Below are 27,022 nucleotides of genomic sequence, written 5' to 3'. Positions count from 1 at the left end.
CATCAAGCGGACCTGTTCCCTGAAGCCCACTGGGAGCTGCTGATGAGCCAGCCTCCCTGGTACTTGGCATTGGGCACTGTCCCCACAGGGTGCCACACACCACCCTCTCTCAGATGCCCTCACCCCTCTTCGGCCACCTGTCCTTCCCACTATCCTTTGCCTAATCTTCCTTCTTTGCCCAGCTTCTAAATGTTCAGAGTTCCTCCCAGGATTTTTTTGTTTTCAATCTTTTGTTAATCTGCATTTTCTCCTGAGATGAATCCAGTCCTGTGGTTTTAAATATCATCTAGATGCCTTGGAGCCCACCCCTGGGTATCTGATAGGTCCCAGATTGGGGCAGCTAACCTCAGCCAGTGACGCATTTTCCATCTTATTTTCCGTAAGTGGCATCATGACCACATTGCTCGTCCTCTGCACTGGAACCAAGCTGTATTAAGAAAGGAAACATGGGTGTTCGTGCAGTACAGGGGAACACTTTATTTAACCCTCTCCTGGATCTTCACCCTCACATATGCTCAATCTTGAACAAATAACAAGTCTAGGATCTCAGATCCCCATCCAGCTACCACTTTATCCCTGTATTTCCCTTCACAGCCAAACTTCTGGCAAGTATTTACTAATAAGTATTTTAAATGTAAATTTGGTAAGTACTGCTGTCTCTACTCCCTCCCCTCCCCTTCACTGTCCAGTCTAGCCTCTTTCCTGCGCCCACCCTTGCCCTGAGGCTGATCTTGCCACAGTCCTGGGGAACCTCCATGTTGCTAAGCAGAAGGGGACCTCTCAGCCCCCCTGGCACTTGGTATTGGGCACTGTCCCCACAGGGTGCCACACACCACCCTCTCTCAGATGCCCTCACCCCTCTTCGGCCACCTGTCCTTCCCACTATCCTTTGCCTAATCTTCCTTCTTTGCCCAGCTTCTAAATGTTCAGAGTTCCTCCCAGGATTTTTTTGTTTTTAATCTTTCGTTAATCTGCATTTTCTCCTGAGATGAATCCAGTCCTGTGGTTTTAAATATCATCTAGATGCCAATGTGGCTCCCAAAGTTTCACCTCTGGGCTGGACTCCTTTCCACACTCCAGACCCCATCTACATCAGGCTTCAGAAAAGTGTTACCCTTGGGCGTCCCTGGTGGCGCAGTGGTTGAGAATCTGCCTGCCTGTGCAGGGGACACGGGTTCGAGCCTTGGTCTGGGAAGATCCCACATGCCACAGAGCAACTGGGCCCGTGAGCCATGGCCGCTGAGCCTGCGCGTCTGGAGCTTGTGCTCCGCAACAAGAGAGGCCACGATGATGAGAGGCCCGCGCACCGTGATGAAGAGTGGCCCCCGCTCGCCACAACTAGAGAAAGCCCTCGTACAGAAACTAAGACCCAACACAGCCAAGAATAAATATATAGATTTAAAAAGAAAAAGAAAAGTGTTACCCAGCTCCCTAATCATAGTTGCCTTTTCCTCTTCCTCCATAGTCTGGCAACAATCTAATTAAATATTCTTTCGTGATTCTTTGCTTCTCTAGCTCATAGGTCAAATTTTACTTGCTAAGCGTTCTTTTTAGCATTTCTGAGAAACTATCTTGTCAGGGACTAAAAAAGGAAGTAGAAAATATATCAGAAAGGCTTAAGGTGTCATATAACTCGTAAAATAATTTTATATTGCAGTGTTTTTTAAAGGAGGCAGGAGAGATAGCTGCTAAAGGCATAAGAGAAGAACAGATCACTAGGTAATGACAGATAATATTTGTGGACCACTTACCAGATGTCAGACATGGTTCTAGTATTAATTAACTCGTTTACTCCTCCCAACAACCCTGTGAAATAAATTCTGTTATCATCTCTACTTTCAGATAAGGCATGGAGAAGTAAAATAGTTTGCCCAAGGCCGGCTAGAACCAAGATTTAAATCTGGGTATCTTGGTTCCCACATCTGTGCCCTTAACCAGAATGCTTTACTGCTCCTCAAGAAGAATGTTTCTTATTCTAGTTCATTGCCTCCTAGCTTTTCTAAGGTCTTCCGAGAGTCCCAAATCTTGGCTACCCAACCACTAACTGGCCATCAGCTTCTACCAGCTTCCTTTTCCATGACACCAACTGAATGATCAGAAACCTAGACCTCTGTGTTTCTCTGCACCATCTCCAGACTAAGTCATCACAAGTACAACCAACTTCCAGACACAGGCCTTCCTTTTGGAGTTCAGGAGGTGATGATTCATGAAACACTGTGGCTATGGTTTCCTAGGGCACTCTGTCAGTCATTTATCTATGTGTCTGTCTCCTGAGCCAAGCTATAAACTCCCTGAGAACAGAGACACCTACTATCTCCTAGGAACCACTTCTGAATCCCCTGGAATGACACCTGATACTTGCTCAAGAAAAAAAAAATCTAATTAATTAACTAACTAATGGCATAATAGAGTACATTTGGCTATTATTTGTAGAGGGGGCTTAAAGTAAGGCATTACATAATTCCCAAACACTTTAAATAATATCAATCACAATGAAAGCATTTTCAAAAGAAGCCTCTTCAAAGCAAGCCAGAAATATCGCTAATCTAGTCAGCACTGAAAACTCACCAAGGGATGTAGTAACATTACTTCATCTCCTAAACGTAGGACTGGTGACTAGTGTTAACACAGGCAGACTTTAATATACTTGTTAACTGGGGCAGCAACATAATTTCCTGTTTATCATCGTTTAGTCCATGAGAACTACGTTTACTGGGCCCCTTATTTTTATAATTTCAAAAGTGGCTGTTTAAGATTGCACAGTATTAATGAGAATTTTAAATGGTAATTTAGTTTAATTGAAGTCAGATTCTACTAGAGAAAACAAAATCAAATAACCTATAAAAACAGACCAGCATCCTATTGACTTCAAATTTGCATTCATATTTTTGGTTTTCTAGTACTAAAGAAATATCATAGCTGTGAAATTAACTATACAATCACTATAGCATTATTAGTTTCTTTTCCTAATTTGCAAACACACCTAAATAACTTTTAAATATATATCCATGTATTATATCTTGTAGGCAAACAAGAAAACTGCGTGATGCTGAACAAGAAAAAGATCGAACATTGCTTAAGACCATCATAAAAGTCTGGAAAGAGATGAAATCCCTTCGAGAGTTCCAGAGGTTTACAAATACACCCTTGAAACTTGTTTTGAGAAAGTAGGCTTTTTTCAAAAATTGTTTTATTGGGTTATATCATGCATAGGGGGAAATGTATTAAACATAGATACAATTTTTAAAATAATTTTAAAAATAATAATTACAAATGAATAACCATGTGCAACTCCCCAAGTTAAGAACTAGAACATTACTAGTATCTGAGCATCCCCCATGTTCCTAACCCCAATTACATCTCCTCTGTCCCAGAAGTAACCATTTTCTGGACTTTTATGATCAGCGTTTCCTTGCTTTTAGTTAATAGCTTTGCCATCTATGTGTAATCTCTAACACTTAGTCTAATATTGCCTGTATCTGAATTTTCCATAAGTGAAAGTATATTGTGTGTATGCTTTAGTGAACACACACCTGTTTCTTTTCTTCAATACCACTGGAGATCATCTCCTTTTCGGCACACAGTTGTAGTTAATTCTCTTTGCTCTGTAACACTTCATTATATGAATATAACAAAATTTGTCTATTTTACTGTTGATTGACATTTGAGTTGATTCCATTTTTCAGCTGTTATAGACAGCATTTCTTTTTTTTTTTTACATTTTAAAAGAATGAATTTTATTTCTCAAAATTGTTATAAAAATGTTACTCAGTTTTCAAGTACAATTCATCATTTCTTAAGTGCCCACTCTGTCATGCGTTGTGCTAGACTCTTGGGCTACGCTGATGAAGGAGATAAACATCATCTCTTTCCTCCCAGAGCTTCCAGTTTGGGAGTGAAGGGGACACAGACAATGAAATCAGACGGCACTTTTATAGACGTTTTTGTATGTGTCTTTTTAGGGTACGTGTGCCTAAGTTTTCCAGAAATATACCTGGAAGTGGAATTGTCGAGTCTTAGGGGATGTGCTTCTCCAAATACTTATACGCTGGTTGCAGACACTTTTCCAGAGTGTTTGTGCTGACTTTCAGTTTGACCAGTGTTCCTATGGGTCCACGTCACCCATATCAGCCCTATCACCTGATGTTGTCAAACATTCACATTTTGCCAATCGGATGGCGTGTTTTAATTTATATTTCTTATGCATGAATTGGCCATTTTGAATTCCTCTTTTTCAAAGTGTCTGTTCAAGACTTTTGCCAATTTTTGAACTGGATTGTTTGTCCTTTTATCTTTTCCATTATTTGTAGAAGTTTGGTATATATCCTGAACATGAGACCTTTGTCGATGTGTGTTGCAGAAATCTTCTGTAGTTGTCTTTTTAGTAGTTTGCTGCTTTTTGAAGAATAGTAATTCTTAATTTTAAAGAGGTAGAATATATTAGTCTTTTCTTTTCTGATCAGTGCTTTTTGTTTGAAGAAATCCTTCCCCTGAATCAAGTAGATATACTACTATATTATCTCCTGTAATCTTCATATTAATGAAGATTAATCTTTCAAATTCCAAATTCAATTTGGAATTGATCTTTGTGTGTGGTGTGGAGAAAGTATGCTTTGATAATATTTATGCAGTTGAACTGACTAGACTTTGGTACATAATTAAGAGTACAGTTATCACAACACAACCATGTTCTGCATATTAATTCAAGAGCATCTCTGCTGCTGGTTTTGGTCCCTTCCTGTTTGTTTCATCTGCATAAGTGATGTGCCCATACATCTACAGGAAAGTGACACATGAGGGCAATTATCTGATACTGTGCTTTGAAAACAGTCAGTTTTTAGCCAAAGATAGCTGCAAATTGTGATGCTGGGGGGTTGTAATTATCATAAAACTGAGAAAACATTCTGCAGTTTCCAGGACAAACACAAGACTGTGCTTTATGAGGGCAGGGATCTTGTCACCACTGGGTATCTGGTCCCAGACAGCACACCTGCCATGTAGTATCTGCTCAATTAATATAAAATATATAATATAATATAAAAACAAATTCAGATAGTCTGTACCACAGAAATCGTGGATGTCTTCCAGAAATCCCAGTGTTTTGGCTTCCATATTCCATCTTCCAGGCCATCCCTTCCATCCAGAAGCAGAACATAAATAGTTACAAGATTGTTTTCTCCTTCCTTCCTTAAGTTTAGGATAAACAAAAATTTATAGGAAATTTACCGTTAAGGTCACCTCTAGGTTACAAACTTCCTTTTTGTGATACTTCACATCACTTCCACCCATAAGTAGCTGTGTCCTAAATTCTTTTGGAGTGCCCTTTCTTCACATTCTTGATTCATCTAGCTACCTTATGATACAGCATTATTTCTTCCTGCAAAAATATTTAAATTTCAACTAGTTTATTCATGCCTCTGATTAACAAGGAGAAAAGCGAATGAATATATATCAGAGATGGAACATAACTTGGGGGCCAAATTTCTCTGATGTTTATAAATTTCAGGTGTTTCCCAAGTGATTTCTTCAGTAGTAGCTTTGTAAGAGTCTGCGCCTTGGGGGCCTGTTAACTGCTAACCCACCAGGCCACACGTGTACATAGGCAAACATTGGTCAGCTCTAGGCTAAGTTTCTCTAAAAAGGAGCTGGAACTTTAGGAGAGTAGAACTTGCAGGCCAGACCATACTGATCGCATTAGGAGATAAGCACAGGGGATGGGTTGAAACAACTCTGAAGTGCTGGGTGGGATGTGCTGGATACCATGCTTGCCCTCCCCCACCCTCCTGGGGAGTCACACTGCCCATCCGCATGTAAAGGGCTCTGCAAAGCCCTTTACAAAGCAACATGGAAACTTCACATTTGTTCAACCTTGTGTTGATTTGGCCACAGCACCTTTTTTTTGTAGGGCACCTCATAGAACCAGAACTCTACAGAACACACTGCGGGAAGCACTGCTCTGGGTCAGGCTGAACATTAATGCACTGTCAGCAGAATCATCAAAGAAAAATTCAAATTGTCAATCCAAAGTCAAAAAAGTAGCTTCAGGGATTTGGTAGCAGCATAATGAAGTGGTTCCTCAGAGACTTGAAGAATTAACAAAATAACTACAATGAAACTGCTGCCTCTGTCAGCTGAGAATTTGCAGGCACTGTGTCAGGGTGCCATCTGGATCATCTAACTCAGCGTGGCTTTGTGGCTTAGTGTAAATAGATTGGGCTCATATTCCAGCTCTTCCATTCACCAGCTGTGTGTTCTTGGGAAAGTTACTTAACCTCTCTGTGCTGCAGTCTCCTAGTGTATAAAATGCTGAAGGTAACAGTATCTGCCTCACACGGTTGTGAGCTCACCTGTGCAAAGCTTGTAGGAGAGGAGCTGCCACACGGCAAGCCCAATACAGGTATTTGCTGCTATTATTACTCTATCACTTAATTTCAAGAAATAACTAAGGTGCTATAAATTATTTTAAAGGGAAAAAGTTGACCAGAAAGCTGATGAAGAAGCATATGAAGCAGAAATTCAGGCCGAGATAAGTGAATTGTTGGAAGAGCACATGGAAGAGTACGAACAGAAGATCGAGGAATACAGAAGTGCACAGCAGCAGTGGAAAGCCTGGAAGAAAGCCCAGGTCTGTAAACAGCCTTGAACAGAGCTGACCTGGGGGACAGGAAGGGTCTGGGTAGAGGCACCTTGAGACAGGAGGAGGGAAACTGGGCACACAGACTGGGGTCCCCTACCTGCTGTGCTCTGTCTCCCTCCCAGCCCCCTCGCTAGGGGACAAAAGGATGAGAGAATGAACTGATTAATGCACTTGTTGAAAAAGCCACCCAGCCTGCTGATACCAGAGAAAGATTTTTCCAAAAACAGTTCTCTGTATCATCCTGGGGCTGTTTGAATGAACCAGCAATAACCTGGTAATCGCTCATGTGCCTGTCAAGCTCTGTGATACGTATTTTACTATTTTACATGGCTTACCCTATCTAATGTAGGGTATTGGTGCTTCTGGGCTTCCCCCAGAAAATTATATAACTTTATACATATGACATTGCAAAATTGGACAATAAGTAATAAGTAATCCAGGGACAATAAGTAATAGATCAAGGTGACCTGCAGTGTCAGCTGTATTCACAAGCCTTACTTTAATTTCAAGATGTATCCTTGGGATTTCCCTGGTGGTCCAGTGGTTAAGACTCTGTGCTTCCACCATAGGGGGCACAGGTTCGATTCCTGGTTGGGGAACTCCCGCATGCTGCGTGTGCAGCCAAAAAGAGATGTATCCTCGGTCTTTAGAGCCAATACTAATGAGCAGATGAATAGTTAACTTTTTTAAGCTCTCTCTAGGGACCAGGCACTGTGATAAGTTCTTTCCAGACATTACCTCATTTCAAGAGACCTGGAAAAAGTTTCCTATAATTGTTCCCACTTTGTAGACGAGAAAACTGAGGCATGGACAGGTCAAATGGCTTGAGCTGCCTGAGTGCACACAGCTGGTTGAGGTGGAGCTGGGTTTGCATCCACGTCTATCTGATTCTGAAGACTGTGCTTTTTAAAGAAATTCCAAAATTCCTGTTTGACATAAGGTTGCCTCTTACCCAACAGAGGGCCAAAAAGAAGAAAAACAAACAAGCAGTCGAAGAACGTCCTGATGAGATGAAGGAGCCAGATCCCGGGGAGGAGCCCGTGAAACCTGTCCCTCCAGAGCCCACAGATCGGGCTGTGATAGAGCAACAGGTGAGGGAGAGAGCAGCCCAGAGCCGGAGGAGGCCCGGGGAGCCCATGCTGGTCCCAGAGTTGAGCCTTGCGGGGAATGTGACACCCAACGACCAGTGTCCCAGGTGAGCAGATGCTCCAAACATAACTGAGGTTGACATGTGACACACACACTGCACCATGTGGAATGTACATCTCCTGACTGACATGGAATGATCAGGAGAATCATGAAGTCTCTGTAGATATTTATTAGGTTGGACGATATGAAATTGCAGGTATTTGTCCCGATTTTGGCGATTTCATATGGTTCACCTGCCCAACGCATCGCCATTGGCCACTCAGGAGCTCATTACCAGAAGCTGCCTGTAGGGGACGCTCTGCACAGTGCCTGCCTGCATGGCTTCTGGTTCGGAGCCTTTATCTGTAACCTCAGTGTATCTTTTTTGGAGTCCACTGCTGGTACACCCCCTGTCCCTGGCACAGACACCCAGATCTCTCCTTGGCCCTTGATTTCAGCTGCTCCTAGGCCACCTGCTGTCTTTGAAGGCCTCACAGAGCCTCCCAAAGGAACTGTGGATATTCCCTACAGTTTGAGGTAAAGTCAAGGCCATCTGAGGCCATCTGAGGCCCTCCAGGTCTGGTAGAATTACATCTCTAGTCATTCATATGTGATCCCTAAAAGTTATATAACGTTTATAAATCTATACATATAATAAGTTCATAAACACACATATATATGTTCATCTTTTTTTTAGAAATTTGTAATTTAATAAAAATATTTTAAGTTTGCTATTTATTTCTTTCCTATACTTTACAGAGATGGGTCTCAAAGTGTAACCCCAGGACCAGCACCATCAGCATCCCTGGAGAACTTGTTGGAAATTCTCAGGTTCTACTCAGACCTGCTGAATCAGAAATTCTGGGTTAGGGCCCAGAAAACTGTGTTTTCACAAGGTTTCCAGGTGATTCTGATGCATGTTAAACCATACTGTTATCTACTAAAGGAAATATATTGAAATAATTATTACCACCAGATCCCAGGCCTAATACTCCAGTACCCAGAAGACCTATCATGAACACAGGGAATATCTCAGACTTGAATCTTCAGTACTCCACCATAGAAAGTGAGAAGTCAGCATCAGAGATATTAGGATGCAGGGGTTAACCAGGATGTCTTTATAAGACCCCACAATCTTCTTAGTTTCAAACTTCTATTAATATGTTAATAACTTACTTTTACACTGTAGCTCCCTGTGCATTTTCATGTATTCTCTCAACTTCGTAGCATTCAGATGCTATACATAAGTAAACTGTTCCCCAGCACTAAATTAGCTACTTTCAGGCCACAAATACCATACCGTATAACTTTGTTATGAACATTCAAAATATGTGATTTTGAGCATGTTTTTTAAAGGGAAAATTTAGGCTTGATTTTACAATCCTTTATGGTGAGTCCCATTTTGACCAAGAATGTATACCTCAGTCTGAAGTTTCTGAGTTTTCACTAGGCTTGGGGACTATAAACCAGATTGTCCCAAGCCAATGATTATAAGCCACCCTCTTCATCAGGCCATCAGGTCAAAGGGGGCCATGCAGAAGACGGAGGTGTTTTAGGTCTGTTGGTGGCATGAGGTTGCAGTATTGGGAATAAGCCTTTAAAAAACCCTGAGTGAAGTCTTTGGGGGTCTTGGATATTTCTCAAGATTTGTTGTTAAATGTCTTTTATAGAAAAAAAAAATTCAAGTCAACTGAGCAATTTCATGCCTGGGATGGGCCTAAATTATAGAGAGGTAGAAAGTTAAAACTATCCACTCAATTTAATGAGTACAGAATTTCTACTTGGGATGATGAAAACATTCTAGAGAAGGACAGTGGTGTTGGTTGCACAACATTGTGAATGTACTTAATGCCACTGAATGGTATACTTAAAAATAGTTACAATGATAAGTGTTATGTTGTGTCTATACATCATAATATAAAAAAAAAAAAACTACGACCCAAAAAACCCTGAGTGTGTTTTAGATTTTTATGTTCTAACCTTTTAATTTCCTTAACAAACTTGAGTTGCTATTGGCTTAACCAATAACTGGAATTTGTAGTGGGCATCTCTGCAAATATTTACAATAAAATTAAAGACCGCTCTTGAAGGTTTTGATTTTTTTAACTTCGTGGCTATAAGAATGATATGCTTCGAGAGACCTTCAAGATGGCAGAGGAGTAAAATGTGGAGATCACCTTCCTCCCCACAAATACATCAGAAATACATCTACATGTGGAACAACTCCTACAGAACACCTACTGAACGCTGGCAGAAGACCTCAGACTTCCCAAAAGGCAAGAAACTCCACACATACCTGGGTAGGGCAAAAGAAAAAAGAAAAAACAGAGACAAAAGAACAGGGACAGGACCTGCACCTCTGGGAGGGAGCTGTGAAGGAGGAAAGGTTTCCACACACTAGGAAGCCCCTTCACTGGCAGAGACAGGGCGTGACGGGGGGGAAGCTTCGGAGCCACAAAGGAGAGTGCAGCAACAGAGTGCGGAGGGCAAAGTGGAGAGATTCCTACACAGAAGATTGGTGCCAACCAGCACTCACCAGCCTGAGAGGCTTGTCTGCTCACCCACCAGGGCAGATGGGGGCTGGGAGCTGAGGCTCGGGCTTCGGAGGTCAGATACCAGGGACAGGACTGGGGTTGGCTGCCTGAACACAGCCTGAAGGGGGCTAGTGCGCCACATCTAGCCGGAAGGGAGTCTGGGAAAAAGTCTGGAACTGCCTAAGAGGCAAGAGACCATTGTTTCGGGGTGCGCGAGGAGAGGGGATTCAGAGCGCTGCTTAAAGGAGCTCCAGAAACGGGTGCAAGCCGTGGCTACCAGCGCGGACACCAGAGACGGGCATGAGATGCTAAGGCTGCTGCTGCCGCCACCAAGAAGCCTGTGTGCGAGCACAGGTCACTATCCACACCTCCCCTTCCGGGAGCTTGTGCAGCCTGCCACTGCCAGTGTCCTATGATCCAGGGACAACTTCCCCAGGAGAACACAGGGCGCGCCTCAGGCTGTTGCAACGTCACGCCGGCCTCTGCCGCCGCAGGCTCGCCCGGCATCCGCACCCCTCCCTCCCCCCGGCCTGAGTGAGCCAAAGCTTCCAAATCAGCCACTCCTTTAACCCTCTCCTGTCTGGGTGAAGAACAGACGCCCTCAGGAGACCTACAAGTAAAGGCCAAAATTTAAATTCGGGGCCAAATGCAAAGCTGAACCCCAGGAGCTGTGTGAACAAAGAAGAGAAAGGGAAATTTCTCCCAACAGCCTCAGAAGCAGCAGATTAAATCTCCACAGTCAACCTGATGTACCCTGCATCTCTGGAATACCTGAATAGATAACGAATCATTGCAAAATTGAGACGGTGGACTTTGGGAGCAGCTGTAGACTTGGGGTTTGTGTTCTGCATCTAATTTGTTTCTGGTTTTGTATTTATTTTAGTTTAGTATTTAGAGCGTATTATCACTGGTAGATTTGTTTATTGATTTGGTTGCTCCCTTCCTTTTTTTTTAATATATATTTTTTTTCCTTTTTCTCTTTTTGTGAGATGTGTACGCTTCTTTGTGTGATATTGTCTGTATAGGTTTGTTTTTACCATTTGTCCTAGGGTTCTGTCTGTCCTTTTTTATTTTTTTAGTATAGTTTTTAGCACTTGTTATCATTGGTGGATTTGTTTTTTGGTTTGGTTGCTCTGTTTTTTCTTTCTTTCATTTTCTTTTTTTCTCTTTTTTATTACTTTTTTATTTTTTACTTTAATAACTTTTTATTTTATTTTATTTATTTATTTCATTCCTTGTTTCTTCTTTTTTTCCATTTACTTCTAAGCCGTGTGGCAGACAGGGTCTTGGTGCTCCGGCCGGGTGTCAGGCCTGTTCCTCTGAGTTGGGAGAGCCGAGTTCAGGACATTGGTCCACCAGAGAACTCCTGGCTCCATGTAATATCAAACGGCAAAAGCTCTCCCAGAGATCACCATCTCACTGTTAAGACCCAGCTCCACTCAATGACCAGCAAGCTACAGTGCTTGACACCCTATGCCAGACAACTAGCAAGACAGGAACACAACCCCCCCCCATTAGCAGAGAGGCTGCCTAAAAGCATAATAAGGTCACAGACACCCCAAAACACACCACCGGATACAGTCCTGCCCACGAGAAAGACAAGATCCAGCCTCATCCACCAGAACACAGGCACCAGTCCCCTCCACCAGGAAGCCTACACAACCCACTGAACCAACCTTAGCCACTGGGAGCAGACACCAAAAACAATGGGAACTATGACCTGCCCTGCGAATAGGTGACCACAAACACAGTAAGTTAAGCAAAATGAGAAGACAGAGAAAAACCCAGTAGATGAAGAAGCAAGGTAAAAGCCCACCACACCAAAAAAATGAAGAGGAAATAAGCAGTCTACCTGAAAAAGAATTCAGAGTAATGATAGTAAAGATGAGCCAAAATCTTGGAAATAGAATGGAGAAAATACAAGAAACGTGTAACAAGGACCTAAAAGAACTAAAGATGAAACAAACAATGGTGAACAACACAATAAATGAAATTAACAATTCTCTAGAAGGAATCAATAGAAGAATAACTGAGGCAGAAGAAAGGATAAGTGACCTGGAAGATAAAATACTGGAAATAATTACCACAGAGCACAATAAAGAAAAAAGAATGAAAAGAATTCAGGACAATCTCAGAGACCTCTGGGACAACATTAAACACACAAACATTCGCATTACAGGGGTCTCAGAAGAAGAAGAGAAAAAGAAAGGGACTGAGAAAAATATTTGAAGAGATTATAGTTGAAAACTTCCCTAATATGAGAAAGGAAGTAGTCAATCAAGTCCAGGAAGCACAGAGAGTCTCATACAGGACAAATCCATGGAGAAACACACCAAGACACATATTAATTAAACTATCAAAAATTAAATACAAAGAAAAAATATTAAAAGCAGCAAGGAAAAAACAACAAACAACATGCAAGGGAATCCCCATAAGGTTAACAGCTGATCTTTCAGCAGAAACTCTGCAAGACAGAAGGGAGTGGCAGGACATATTTAAAGTGATGAAAGGGAAAAACCTACAACCAAGATTATTCTACTCTATCTCATTCAGATTTGACAGAGAAATTAAAACCTTTACAGACAAGCAAAAGCTAAGAGAATTCAGCACCACCAAACCAGCTTTACAACAAATGCTAAAGGAACTACTCTAGGAAGGAAACGCAAGAGAAGGAAAAGACCTACAATAATGAAACGAAAACAATTAAGAAAATTGTAACAGGAACATACATTTCGATAACTACCTTAAATGTAAGTGGATTAAATGCTCCAACCAAAAGACATAGACTGGTTTAATGGATACAAAAACAAGACCTGTATATATGCTGTCTACAAGACACCCATTTCAGACCTAGGGACACATACGACTGAAAGTGAGGAGATGGAAAAAGATATTCCATGCAAATGGAAATCAGACGAAAGCTGGAGTAGCAATTCTCATATAATACAAAATAGACTTTAAAATAAAGACAATTACAAGAGACAAAGAAGGACACTACATAATGATCAAGGGATCAATCCAAGAAGAAGATATAACAATTGTAAATATTTATGCACCCAACATAGGAGCAACTCAATACATAAGGCAAATGCTAACAGCCATAAAAGGGGAAACCAACAGTAACACATTCATAGTAGGGGACTATAAAACCCAACTTTCACCAATGGACAGATCATCCAAAATAAAAATAAATAAGGAAACACAAGCTTTATATGATACATTAAACAAGACAGGCTTAATTCATATTTTTAGGACATTCCATCCAAAAACAACAGAATACACTTTCTTATCAAGTGCTCATGGAACATTCTCCAGGATAGATCATATCTTGGGTCATAAATCAAGCCTTGGTAAATTTAAGAAAATTGAAATCATAACAAGTATATTTTCTGACCATAATGCTATGAGACTAGATATCAATTACAGGAAAAAATCTGTAAAAAATACAAACACATGGAGGCAAAACAATACACTACTAAATAACAAAGAGATCACTGAAGAAATCAAAGAGGAAAACAAAAAATACATAGAAACAAGTGACAATGAAAACACGATGACCCAAAACCTATGGGATGCAGCAAAAGCAGTTCTAAGAGGGAAGTTTATAGCAATACAATCCTACCTCAAGAAACAAGAAACATCTCAAATAAACAACCTAACCTTACACCTAAAGCAATTAGAGAAAGAAGAATAAAAAAAATGAAAAGTTAGCAGAAGAAAAGAAATAATAAAGATCAGATCAGAAATAAATGAAAAAGAAATGAAGGAAACAATAGTAAAGATCAATAAATCTAAAAGCTGGTTCTTTGAGAAGATAAACAAAATTGATAAACCATTATCCAGACTCATCAAGAAAAAAGGGAGAAGACTCAAATCAATAGAATTAGAAATGAAAAGAAGTGACAACTGACACTGCAGAAATACATAGGATCATGAGAGATTACTACAAGCAACTATATGCCAAAAAAATGACAACCTGGAAGAAATGGACAAATTCTTAGAAAAGCACAACTTTCTGAGACTGAACCAGGAAGAAACAGAAAATAGAAACAGAAAATATAAACAGACCAATCACAAGCAATGGAATTGAGACTGTGATTAAAAATCTTCCAACAAATAAAAGCCCAGGACCAGATGGGTCCGCAGGTGAATTTTATCAAATATTTAGAGAAGAGCAAACACTTATCCTTCTCAAACTCTTCCAAAATATAGCAGTGGGAGGAACACTCACAAACTCATTCTACGAGGCCATCATCACCCTGATACCAAAACCAGACAAAGATGCCACGAAGAAAGAAAACTACAGGCCATTATCACTGATGAACATAGATGCAAAAATCCTCAACAAAATACTAGCAAACAGAATCCAACAGCACATTAAAAGGATCATACACCATGATCAAGTGGGGTTTATCCCAGCGATGCAAGGATTCTTCAATATACACAAATCAATCAATGTGATAAACCATATTAACAAATTGAAGGAGTAAAACCATATGATCACCTCAATAGATGCAGAAAAAGCTTTTGACAAAATTCAACACCAATTTATGATTAAAAACTCTCCAGAAAGTAGGCATAGAGGGAACTTACCTCAACATAATAAAGGCCATATATGACAAACCCACAGGCAACATCGTTCTCAAAGGTGATAAAATGAAACCATTTCCACTATGATCAGGAACAAGACAAGGTTGCCCACTCTCACCACTATTATTCAACATAGTTTTGGAAGTTTTAGCCACAGCAATCAGACAAGAAATAGAAATAAAAGGAATCCAAATCGGAAAAGAAGAAGTAAAACTGTCACTGTTTGCAGAAGATGACTTGATACCATACATAGAGAATCCTAAAGAGGCTACCAGAAAACTACTAGAGCTAATCAATGAATTTGGTAAAGTTGCAGGATACAACATTAATGCACAGAAATCTCTTGCATTCCTATACACTAATGGTGAAAAATCTGAAAGAGAAATTAAGGAAACACTCCCATTTACCACTGCAACAAAAAGAATAAACTACCCAGGAATAAACCTAGCTAAGGAGACAAAAGACCAGTATGCAGAAAACTATAAGACACTGTTGAAAGAAATTAAAGATGATACAAATAGATGGAGAGATATACCACTCTCTTTCTTGGATTGGAAGAATCAACATTGTGAAGATGACTATGCACCCAAAGCAATCTACCGATTCAATGCAATCCCTATGAAACTACCAACGGCATTTTTCACAGAACTAGAACAAAAAATTTCACAATTTGTATGGAAACACAAAAGACCCCGAACAGCCAAAGCAATCTTGAGAAAAAAAAATGGAGCTGCAGGAATCAGGCTCCTGGACTTCAGACTATACTACAGAGCTACATTAATCAAGACAATATGGTACTGGCACAAAAACAGAAATATTGATCAATGGAACAGTATAGAAAGCCCAGGGATAAACCCATGCACATATGGTCACCTTATTTTTGATAAAAGAGACAAGAATGTACAATGGAGAAAAGACAGTGTCTTCAGTAAGTGGTGCTGGGAAAATTGAACAGCTACATGTAAAAGAATGAAATTAGAACACTCCCTAACACCATACACAAAAATAAACTCTAAATGGATTAAAGATAAATGTAAGGCCAGACACTATAACACTCTTAGAGGAAAACATAGGCAGAACACTCTATGACATAAATCACAGCAAGATCCTTTTTGACCCACCTCCTAGGGAAATGGAAATTAAAACAAAAATAAACAAATGGGACCTAATGAAACTTAAAACTTTTGCACAGCAAAGGAAACCATAAGCAAGATGAAAAGACAACCCTCAGAATGGGAGAAAATATTTGCAAATGAAGCAACTGACAAAGGAGTAATCTCCAAAATTTACAAGAAGCTCATGCAGCTCAATACCAAAAAAACAAACAACCCAATCCAAAAATGGGCAGAAGATCTAGATAGATATTTCTCCAAAGAATATATATAGATTGCCAACAAACACATGAAAGAATGCTCAACATCACTAATCTTTGGAGAAATGCAAATCAAAACTACAATGAGGTATCACTTCACACCAGTCAGAATGGCCATCATCAAAAAATCTAGAAACAATAAATGCTGGAGAGGGTGTGGAGAAAAGGGGACCCTCTTTCACTGTTGGTGGGAATGTAAATCAATACAGCCACTATGGATAACAGTATGGAAATTCCTTAAAAAACTAAAAATAGAACTACCATATGACCCAGCAATCCCACTACTGGGCATATCCCCTGAGAAAGCCATAATTCAAAAAGAGACATGCTGCAATGTTCATTGCAGCAATATTTACACCAGGACATGGAAGCAATGTAAGTGTCCATCGACAGATGAATGGATAAAGAAGATGTGGCACATATATACAATGTAATATTACTCAGCCATAAAAAGAAATGAAATTGACTTATTGAGGTGGATGGACCTAGAGTCTGTCATACAGAGTCAAGTAAGTCAGAAAGAGAAAAAGAAATACCGTATGCTAACATATATATATGGAATCCAAAAAACAAAAAAAAATGGTTCTGAAGAACCTAGGGGCAGGACAGGAATAAAGACACAGATGTAAAGAATGGACTTGAGGATACAGGGAGGGGGAAGGGTAAACTGGGATGAAGTGAGAGAGTGGCATGGACTTATATACACTACCTAATGTAAAACAGATAGCTAGTGGGAAGGAGCTGCATTGCATAGGGAGATCAGGTCGGTGCTTTGTGACCACCTAGAAGGGTGGGATAGGGAGGGTGAGAGGGAGATGCAAGAGGGAGGAGATATGGGCATATATGTATATGTATAGCTGATTCACTTTGTTATAAAGCAGAAACTAACACACCATTGTAAGGCAATTATACTCCAATATAGATGTTAAAAAAAAAAAAGAATAATATGCTTGCCTGGATACCTCCTATGTTCTACTGGGATTCAAATGACCTTTAACAATAAGGAACATTTCTTAATCCCCTGCAGCCAGTGAGCAGTGGCTCACCATTGGAAAATGTTAAGAAAAAGCTTGGATCTTGGAAAAGCAGAGTTGACCCAACTGCTACAATATGCTATTATATTTATAGGTTAAAACATCCTCCCCAAACATAAATCACTACTAGCCTTTATGGTCTGAACTGACTCCATTTAACAAATAATATAATTCTGTTTACTTTAAACTTTGGGATACAAATGTAAGGGTTGTTTGAAATAATTAAGGAGACCGTAGCACAGTGATGCTTTAGCACAGTTCTAAATCCCCTGTGGCCTTTTCAGGGCCTCTTATTTCATATCACACATACTATTTATTATATTAAGCACTGCAAGACCTATGACTGCCTTGGTTCAATGAAGGCTAAAGGGACTGAAGCTCCAGCTCCAGTGTATCTTATTCTGGTCAGTGACCATTTGTCAAACACTCCAGTTATACTTAGTAAATGAATACTGACCCACCAGTGAATGGTCTCACTCTGCAGGGTGGAGGTCTTGCGAAGGGAGGACGTCAAGAGGCGCTCGCTGTATTTAAAGGTGACCTTCAACAACAAGGAAGTGTCCAGGACCGACAGTCGGCCACTTGGGGCCGACTTCCGTGTTCACTTTGGACAGATTTTCAACTTGAAAATATTCAACTGGCCGGAGAGTTTAACACTTCAGGTACATATTTTAATTATAGTCACTGTCCCAAGAATTTTTGGTCATCACAGGTGCGAGATGGTTTTAAATCATCCATTGGCTATGCTGGTGTCCTGATAGATTCTCAAGGGGAACAGAAGGTCAGCTCTTCCTGGGCACGTCTTAAGGTCTTGGCAGAAAAGATCTGTTACCCCACTTGGCTCCTAGAAATGCTGGCAGAGTAACTGGCCACAGTGCTCAAGTGTGTGTCTCTAGACGAGGTGGGGGGATGAGGGAGGATGGGGGACGGTAGAGAGGTCTCTGGCTCATTCATCAGAGAACTTCAACGTCACGCTGTACCAAGATCCTAGCATAATATACCAGAGAAATCAACTTCTATAATCACAGGTGGTTATAATGGGGGGTTGGGGTACAGGTGCTAGGATCCCCCAAAATAAATAAAGCTCCCCACTAGCCTAAATGCGACCATTAGCAATATATTTATTTGTGTCTGTTTTAGTTTCCTAAGGCTGCCATAATGAAGCACCACAAACCTGGTGACTTAAGACAACAGCCATTTTTTTCTCTCACTGTTTTGGAGGCCCTGAAGTCTGAAATCAAGGTGTCAGTGGGGCTGTGCTCCCTCCAAAAGCTCTAGAGAAGAACCTTTCCTGCTTCTTCAGCTCCTGGTGACTCCAGGTGTTCCTTGGCTTGTGGTAGCATCACTCCCATCTCTGCTTCCATCTACACATGGCCTTCTCTTGTCTGTGTGTCCTTTTTGGTCTCTTACAAGGACACTCTCGTTGGATTTAGGACCCACCCTAATCCAGTATACGCTCATCTGGATCTTTAACTAATTACACCTGGAAACACCCTATTTCCAAATAAGGTCACATTCTGTGGTTCCAGGTGGACATGAAGTTTTAGAGGACACGATTCAATCTACTACAGTGTCTTAGGCTTGCTGTTCTTATGGCGAAACCTCTCTTATGATGCTGACAGATTCTCTTTTATGATACTAATAGGCATGTTACTTAGGCTTGCAAATATGTGGCACAGGTGCCTTTGTTTGCCATCTACCACCCATGCAGAAATCACTAATCCTCATCCACCACTTGTGCAGAAATTTCTCATTCTTATCCACCACCCTTGCCAGAAATGACAATTGATCATGCCCTATTTTCCCCCACTGAGCCTGGATATAACTTCAGAATCCTTCTCAACACTGTACTCCAGGCTGCCACTACCTACTGATTGTAATTGACATTAAGTCTGCAGATACAATTACAGCTATGTAATTATTAAAATATTTAAATACTTCTCTACTGAATAGCAAAGAGTTTCCATCCTGGACCCCCAAAATGGCACCCTGGCCACATAGACCCACTTCCAAGACCCTCTGGACCTTCTTACAGTGGACCAGTTAAAGGGTATGTCTGAACAAGGTTAATGCCTCCGGGACTCTGTTCCCTTGTACAGTAACAGCTCTTGTGATTGGTTAGCACTTGGCTGTGAGTACTGTTCAACGTTTTGAATATCAACCCCTGTCTAGACTCAGGTAGTTGAAAACCTTCTAAAACTCATAGAGGAAGTTTGAAACAGCTAAGATAGGGGGTTATTTTGACAGTGGGAAGGAAGCACAGTAGAAATGCTCAGAATGAAGTAGGGATGCCAAGAAATGAGATGGTGACCCTGAACCGGTCAGCACTGGGCACGCAAGGTCAACCACCTGGGTTTGGGGCTTTCCAGAGACTGTGGCAATTTTGTCCTTCTCCTTTCATCCCTGATCTGGGGGTGGTGAGGGCTGAGGGTGATCCTCATGTACAAAGCACCTAGCATCATGACTCAGGCCAAATTCCTTTGCTGTGCTGATAACAGCACTGATAGCTACAGAATTGAAAAATGTTTTTCTGGAAAGTTTAGTGCTAGGCTTAGTCCAGTCACTCATATAATTCTGCAAGAACCCATCTGATTTTTAAGGAAATGTCTATGTATTTGGGAACTTAAGAAAAACAGAACGAACTTACTTTGCTGCTCAACTTAATATGGGTAAGAGGAGAAAGTAAGGAGATTTTGTTAAAGTAAAGAATGATATGAGAAAGGGGATTGAATGCGGAGGTTTGGTGAAAATGTGAGTTTTTCTTAAGCCTGAAAATTCCCTACGAATATCTGTGGGAAAATAATCTCTACATTTCTGCATGATGGGGTGATGGTGCCTGAAGGTGAAAGCAGAGAGTCACCCAGCTCTGCACTGGGAAGGGAAGCTGAGGGCACCTCCAAGTGGATGGCTGGTGGGCTTGCCTGGTACTTGTTAGACCCTGCCCGTGGTGGCAGGTCCACGCCGACTGTGCACCCCCGCTCCCCTGGAGGCCCTGCTGAGCCTGACTGCCTACGTGGAGGGCTCCTCTTCCTCTGTCCCTTAGCAAAGTTGTATCTGAGGGGCTCTGAGATCCTGCTGACTGGATTTCATCCCATCATCTCTCCCTGTGAGAGGCACCATTATTTGAGTCACTTAACTACGAGGCACCATGGATCCAAAGACACAATCCCATTTCAGATTTGTTGAAATTAGAAAATCTGGTATTCTTTGTACCACGAGAGGCCTTTCTTAGCCAGAGATTCTCTGAAGTGCAGAGCCTGAAGGCAGTGTCTTTCTGTTTGCATGGCGAAGGGCTCTGGAACATTTAAAATCCAAATGCCTTTGGGTGGAGGGTCACACCCTGCTGGTTCTGAAGCCCCACATCTTTACTGCTTCCCACATGAACCCTCCTGCCTTGGTCCTGCACACTTGTGTGTGCTTAAGCTACAGTTTAAAGCAAGACTTAACTGCACAGGGAAAACTGTCTAAGTGAAGAATAAAACTTGATGGAGAAAGTAAATAAACACAAACTCCAAAAGCCAGCTCGATGCTTTGCTGTCACCTGCTCTTCACCATGGGAGGTTGCTGGGGGCCCTTAAGAGTCTTACCTGTCCCACATCCACAGAATAGCAAAGATTTCAGCTACGCAGAGTTTGCCCCCTCGTTTGAGATTCATCCTTGACTCCTCCCCTTCCTCCCCTGCAGAGGAAAAACTGATGTTGAGGAAGACCGAGATTCATGTGAGAAGATCAGATAGAGAGCTAGAGGGAGGCCAGGGAGAGCAGCAGACAGAACATGGCAGGTAGGAAGGACTGCGGGCCTCTGAAAGAGACCCTCCCACACTGAAGCTAATGCGAAGGACAGGAGAGAAGGCCCTGGCATCCGGGTGTCCAGTCTGCGTCCCTGTTGGTTGGTGAGAGCTCAGACCACCTGGCCAGTCTGTGAAGCCCTCTCCCACTCTGGGCCATTCTAACTGTTATGAATTACCATGTAGGAAAGACATCCTCCACCTTCCACTAATGTACCAAGACTTTATTTCACATATATTCTAAAACATAAAGGAAGCCTCCTATACTATCTCCCATTGACTCTATTGAATATTAACTTGCTATGGATATTACAATCAAAATAATTTTATAAAGTAATGTGAAAAGGGTATTCTCTAAAATATTATGAAATGAATTTTTAAATAAAAAAACAAAACTTTATCCTACAATATTAAGAATATACTTGTAAGCTATTATCTTGGCCTTAAGAGCTGAATCATGTCATCTTCTTTAAAAAATTACAAATTAAAGGAGTCTTGGGTAAGTTCTTAAACTATCCATAAAGATTTGATAACTGATCAAATTACATATCATAATGGCTCAATGGCCTAATTTTTTATAATTGAGTAGTGGTTATAGATGAAATTAATTTAGAGGATATTGTATTTTGACTGTCTAGGAATAGTACTGTGTCATTTGGAAATTTTCCATATAACTGCAAGTTTTGAATTAGGGAAGGTTCAAGGATTACTGGCAACTTTAGGAGGATAAGAAAAATCATCTTAAAGGCATCTGTTTATGCCAGTGCTATCAGATTTCTTTAGAGGGTAATGTGTTTCAGAAAATGTTCCAAGATTGTCAGAACTATAATGCATCAGTTGATGACTCAACAACCAAGCCCTGAATGTGGCTTAACTGTTGAGAGCCAGCTGAGGGTCTGATGCTGAGCCAGGAGTGTAGTGGAGCATTGGAAGCCATGTATAAAGGGAGGTATACACGGCCCTGTCTCAGGGAGCTTTAAATCCAGCTAGGAGATGCGAGAGAGACAACTACAAAGAAGCAACGCTCAGTGCAGTACGATACACAGGACTATTGAAGGGAACAGTGTTGACTGTGATGTTTGACTTCTTGCATGTTTTGAACCACAAGGCTCAGTGTTTCCTAGCCAGGCTTGAGACAGGAATGCCAGGGCAGCCCTACAAAGAAGAAGAGAAGTCCACAGGCTGGCCCAGAAAGCCAGGAGTGAGGGGATGGGGTTGGGCCTCACAGCAGAAATGGGAGGAAGGAATTAATTAGAGCAACACTGCAGCCTTGAAAGAAGGACTGACAGGACTTGATGATGGTTTGACTAGAGGGAGTAAAAAGAAAAGGAATCAAAGTTGGCCCCAAGGGAAGGGTGAGATGGGACTTCACAGGATGGGAGCTGGAATGGGACCAGAGCCCTTCCAGAAAGATCTTGAAAAGGTCTGGCTTCTGAGGTCATTCCAAGATAAAATGCTTGGTGTTTTCACATAAAAGAAGTTTGATTTAGAAAAAAAAAAAGCTTTGTGATAATGACCTTCACTTCCTTATCATTCACATCTATAATATCACCCCATATTCATCTTCTTGACTCCCCAAAACTAACAGCTGTTGTGTAATACTGCTGGGTGGCTTTGAAATATCTTAGCATTATTATTTTTTCCTTATGAAGCAATCCTGTTGAGCTTTCATATTCCTGGCATGCGGATTGAGATCGGGAACTTTTCTGTTTAACCAAGTTGGCAATAACTCGCGTTTCCCTTCCCAGAGCCTCTCCTGATTTCCCTGGCTCTTCTGCAGAATTGCACTCTCCAAGTGGGAAAACCAATCCTATTTGGAGAAGTGTCCTTGATAACCCTCCTGTAGCTCACTGGGACAGGAGGAGAGAAAATAAAGATACCAAAAGGAGACTCCCTCCCAGAAGCTTGGCAGGGAAAGGAAGGAGGGAACTGGATCAGGGGTCTGAAAGGGGACCATGGTTTACTTTAGGGTGTAGTTGACTGGAGCACAGTTGTCAGCTGTGAGAAAAGCAGCCAGTCCAGAAAACATTGATGACTTGGAAAATAAAAAGGAAAGTTGTAGGGGGAGTGGGTGGGAGAAGGGAAGGAAAGAGGGTGGGAGTGTTGAGGGAAGGAATGCCACAGGATACTGGGAGGGGTGGGATCAAGACAGAATAGCATGGTCCTTTGAGTCAAGAGTGATGACACAAGGGAGGGGGTGGAAGGCTGGCCGTAAGGGGGTTCACCTCCAATGCCCACAGCCTTTTCAGTGAAGGAAGGGAGTCTGTGGGCACAAGAGTAAGGAAGGTTCGATCCAACACTGAAGGGAAATGGGGACATCAACCAAGAGACAATTAACAGACTGGATGATAACATCACCGGTGGCTGAGATTACAGGGCAGCCACTTATACCAAATCCAACACCACCATGTGCAAAATACAAAACTGCTGTGTTTTGTTTTGCTTTGTTTTGTTTAGGTTTTAAAATAGGAGAAACATGACTTAAGACCATGCAGTATAGACTACTTCACGATGGATTCTTTTTTATCTAAACTTAACGCCCCTACATTTCTAAGGTTTGTCTTATCTATACAGTTCTAAATACTGTTAGCAGGTAAATTTGCACCAGAGTGTTGAGTTAAAGCAAACACCATTCCAAATGCAGGAGAAGTTAATAAGAATCACATAAATAGTTCCAATTTGGTAGCAGTTGATCTAATTGCTATTCTGAATTCAATGCTGCCTTGCTTTATACAACAGGAATTTTTGAACAGTTGAACATAAATTATATTTCCTGTCTTGTTTCTTCATTAACATTCCACCTTCAAACACACACACACAAACACTCATTTTGCTTAGAGCAGTGCTTCTCAATGGAGATTATGTTGCCCCCCCCCGGGGGGTGCCTTTTGGCAATGTCTGGAGACATTTTAATGATCACAAGTGGTGAGGAGCTACTGGCACCTCTAATAAGTCGAGGCCAGGGATGCTGCTAAACATCTTACAATGTACAGCACAGTATACTGCAACAAAGAATTGTTCAGCCCCAAATGTCAACAGTGCTGAGGCTGAGAACCCCTGACTTAGAAAGAAAATGAAAATTAAACTTAATTATACAAAAAGTGATTTGCAAATACCTATAAAGCCCAAAGTGCCCATTTTCTGATTTTTAAAAATAGCATTTCTGGGCTTCCCTGGTGGCACAGTGGTTGAGAGTCCGCCTGCCGATGCAGGGGACGCGGGTTCGTGCCCCGGTCTGGGAGGATCCCACATGCCACGGAGCGGCTGGGCCCGTGAGCCGTGGCCGCTGAGCCTGCGCGTCCGGAGCCTGCGCTCCACAACAGTGAGAGGCCCGCGTATCACCAAAAAAAAAAAAAAAAAAAAAAAGCATTTCATCCTAGCATTAAATAGAACTGCTATTTAAAAAATTAGGGTGTCTTGAAAAGACAGATCTTACATGTTAAAGTTTAATTTAAATAAAAGAAATTCTTATTTTACAAAGCTTACTAACATCAACTGGCTACCTTTAAAAGGTAGGGTAAAAAGTTTAGGAAATTTTTGGATTTTTTTGGCTTTGTGGGATGGTATCCATTTTTCCTTATTTAAAAAAAAAAGTTGATTATTACCTTCTGAGACAGTAGACCCAATCAGCAAACCCTCCATTTCCCCAGAGTCTGTAGTTGCCTCTGTCCTACAGACTCAGCACCAAGATTCTCCAATTCATTTCCTCTCTGACACTAGACAGGAATGTGTTTCTGGAGACGGGGAAACAGACCCTTCCACTGACATCTACCAGAAATGCCCTTTATGTAGTAACTGCATGTTTTATTGGGCATCATTAACCGTGGTGACCAGCACAGCACATCCACAAGGAATTAAAAATCAAAACAGAAGCTCAGAGGCATCTCTTAAGGTCCTTCCACAATATAATACTTGATAAAATATTAAAGTCTAGCAGGGATGTGTTTGCAAAGCCACTGGAGTCAGATAATATAGAAATTTTGTCCTGTGCAGCTGAGTAAACAAACACTGAATTCTATTATGGAAGGGGATATAAGGAATCTGAAAAACATTTGGATTTGTTTTTAGTTTTAGATGTGTTTCACACCCTGATTTAGTTGCCCTGGGTGTTGGGCTGTTTGGGAATTCATTAGTCATAGGAGTGGTTAAGAAAGACACAAAGTCAGGCAAGATTTAACTAAATACTAAATACTGCATTTATGTCATCTTGTGAAGCATTTTACCAGCATAAATGGTATTTTCTGACTGTTGGTATGGTTTCTATTGCCTTAACTTGAAGGGTTTTATTAGCTCCTGATTTTTTTAAAGCATTTAAGGCTTAATGTAGTTTGTTTTTCACCTCCTTGCCTTTGGGTTCCTAGAAATACAGATGATTTAATTATAAATATGGAATATGCCATAAAATTCCTATAAGGCCTCAGAAACTTAATGTCTTCCTTGAAAAAAAAAGTGTGTCTTGAAAAGACATTCTTACAAGTTAAAATTTAAGTTAAATAAAAGAAATACTTTTGTCATAAAGCTGAATAAAATCAATTGGCCAACAAGATTTAATGAGATATTTGGGAAATGTTATCATGTTTATGAAAGATCTTTGTAAACTTCAAAGTATTATAATAATGCACATGCTTGTTGTCAACTGTATGCCCAAACAAAGAAGGAAGAAACATTTATTGAGCTCATACAGAGGGAAAGAGGCTTTTCATCCATCTCAGCTAAACTGCACCACTGCCTTCCTGCTGAGCTTTGGGTAACATCCTCATTTTACAATGAGAGCAAAAGTGAGGGGAATGTCATGCCCAAGGTCACACAGCACAGCTAGTAAGTTGCAATGTCAGGATTCAGTCCCAGACCAGTTGAACCACAAGGCTGCCCTGTCCTGTCCACCACACTGCCCTCTGCAGGCTGTGGGAGGAGCTGACAGTCATGTGGGGAGTAAAACAAGTCAGGTAAAAAAATCTGAGAGCCGTACTACACCCAAGTCTACCAGCTGTTCAGAGAAGAAAACAGTTCCATTCCATGGATTTATCATCTAACAACTTACTTCTATTAACTGTTCTATGTTTAACCTTTTGAGGAACTGCCAGATTGCTTTCCAAAGTGGCTGCATTATTTTACATTCCCACCAGCAGTGTGTGAGTTTCCATTTTCTCCACATCCTTGCCACACTTGTTTTCATTTGCCTTTTTGATTGCAGCCCTCCTTGTGGGTGTGAAATAGTATCTCAGTGTGGTTTTGCTTTGCATTTCCTTGACCGATAATGATGCTGATCGTTCATACAAGCATTATTCATAATAGTCAAAAAGTGGAAACAACCCAAATACCCATCAAGTAAAATGTGACATAGCCATACAATGGAATATTATTTGGCAATAAAAAAAGAACAAAGTACTGATACATGGTACAACATGGCTGATTCTTTAAAGCATTAAGAATGAAAGCTAAGTGAAAGAAGTCAGTTACAAAGAATCACAAGGTGTATGAGTCCATTTACTTAAAATGTCCAGAATAGGCAGATCTATAGAGACAGAGTATATTTGTGGTTGCCTAGGGCTGTCGGGAAGGGGAGGTAAAAAGGGAAATAACTGCTAGCGGGTATGAGAGTTTTTTCAGGGTGACGAAATGTTCTAAAATGGATTGTAGTGTTATTTTTCTGGATTTTGTGAGTTTATAGCATTTCCCAGCTTTTAAAATTTATACTTCGTTGTGATTTGTTCTCATTCTAAACAGTCTTTTCTGTAAAAATAAGTAAATAAATAAATTTTGTCCAAAAAATCAGAAAAAAAAAAAACGGGAGTTAACCTGCTCCCATCTAAATATATTAATTCACAGATGGTAGGTACTGAGCAGTCAAAGGGAAATCAAACAAGATCCCTACTTTCAGGAATCTCACCATCCAGTAAGACAAATGATGCATAAACAACGAATTTCAATAGAGGGAAT

The 27,022-nt window shown here is 41.0% G+C and overlaps 1 protein-coding gene across 2 annotated transcripts in view; it reads left to right on the top strand.

Annotated features, from left to right (window-relative positions):
- The window catches only part of CC2D2A (coiled-coil and C2 domain containing 2A), a 135,743-nt gene that overhangs the window by 57,696 nt on the left and 51,025 nt on the right, over window positions 1–27,022 (top strand). For both annotated transcript variants that reach the window (XM_060148486.1, XM_060148487.1), the window contains 4 exons: window positions 3,027–3,167; window positions 6,469–6,625; window positions 7,597–7,832; window positions 17,780–17,957. In XM_060148486.1, the coding sequence (XP_060004469.1) occupies window positions 3,027–3,167; window positions 6,469–6,625; window positions 7,597–7,832; window positions 17,780–17,957 (712 nt within the window). The remainder of the gene's footprint in view (window positions 1–3,026; window positions 3,168–6,468; window positions 6,626–7,596; window positions 7,833–17,779; window positions 17,958–27,022) is intronic.

This window comes from Lagenorhynchus albirostris, chromosome 4, assembly GCF_949774975.1.
Source record: "Lagenorhynchus albirostris chromosome 4, mLagAlb1.1, whole genome shotgun sequence".
NCBI lineage: Eukaryota > Metazoa > Chordata > Mammalia > Artiodactyla > Delphinidae > Lagenorhynchus > Lagenorhynchus albirostris.
Note: the sequence above shows the minus strand (reverse complement) of the source record. Positions and strands in the feature narration are given on the sequence as shown.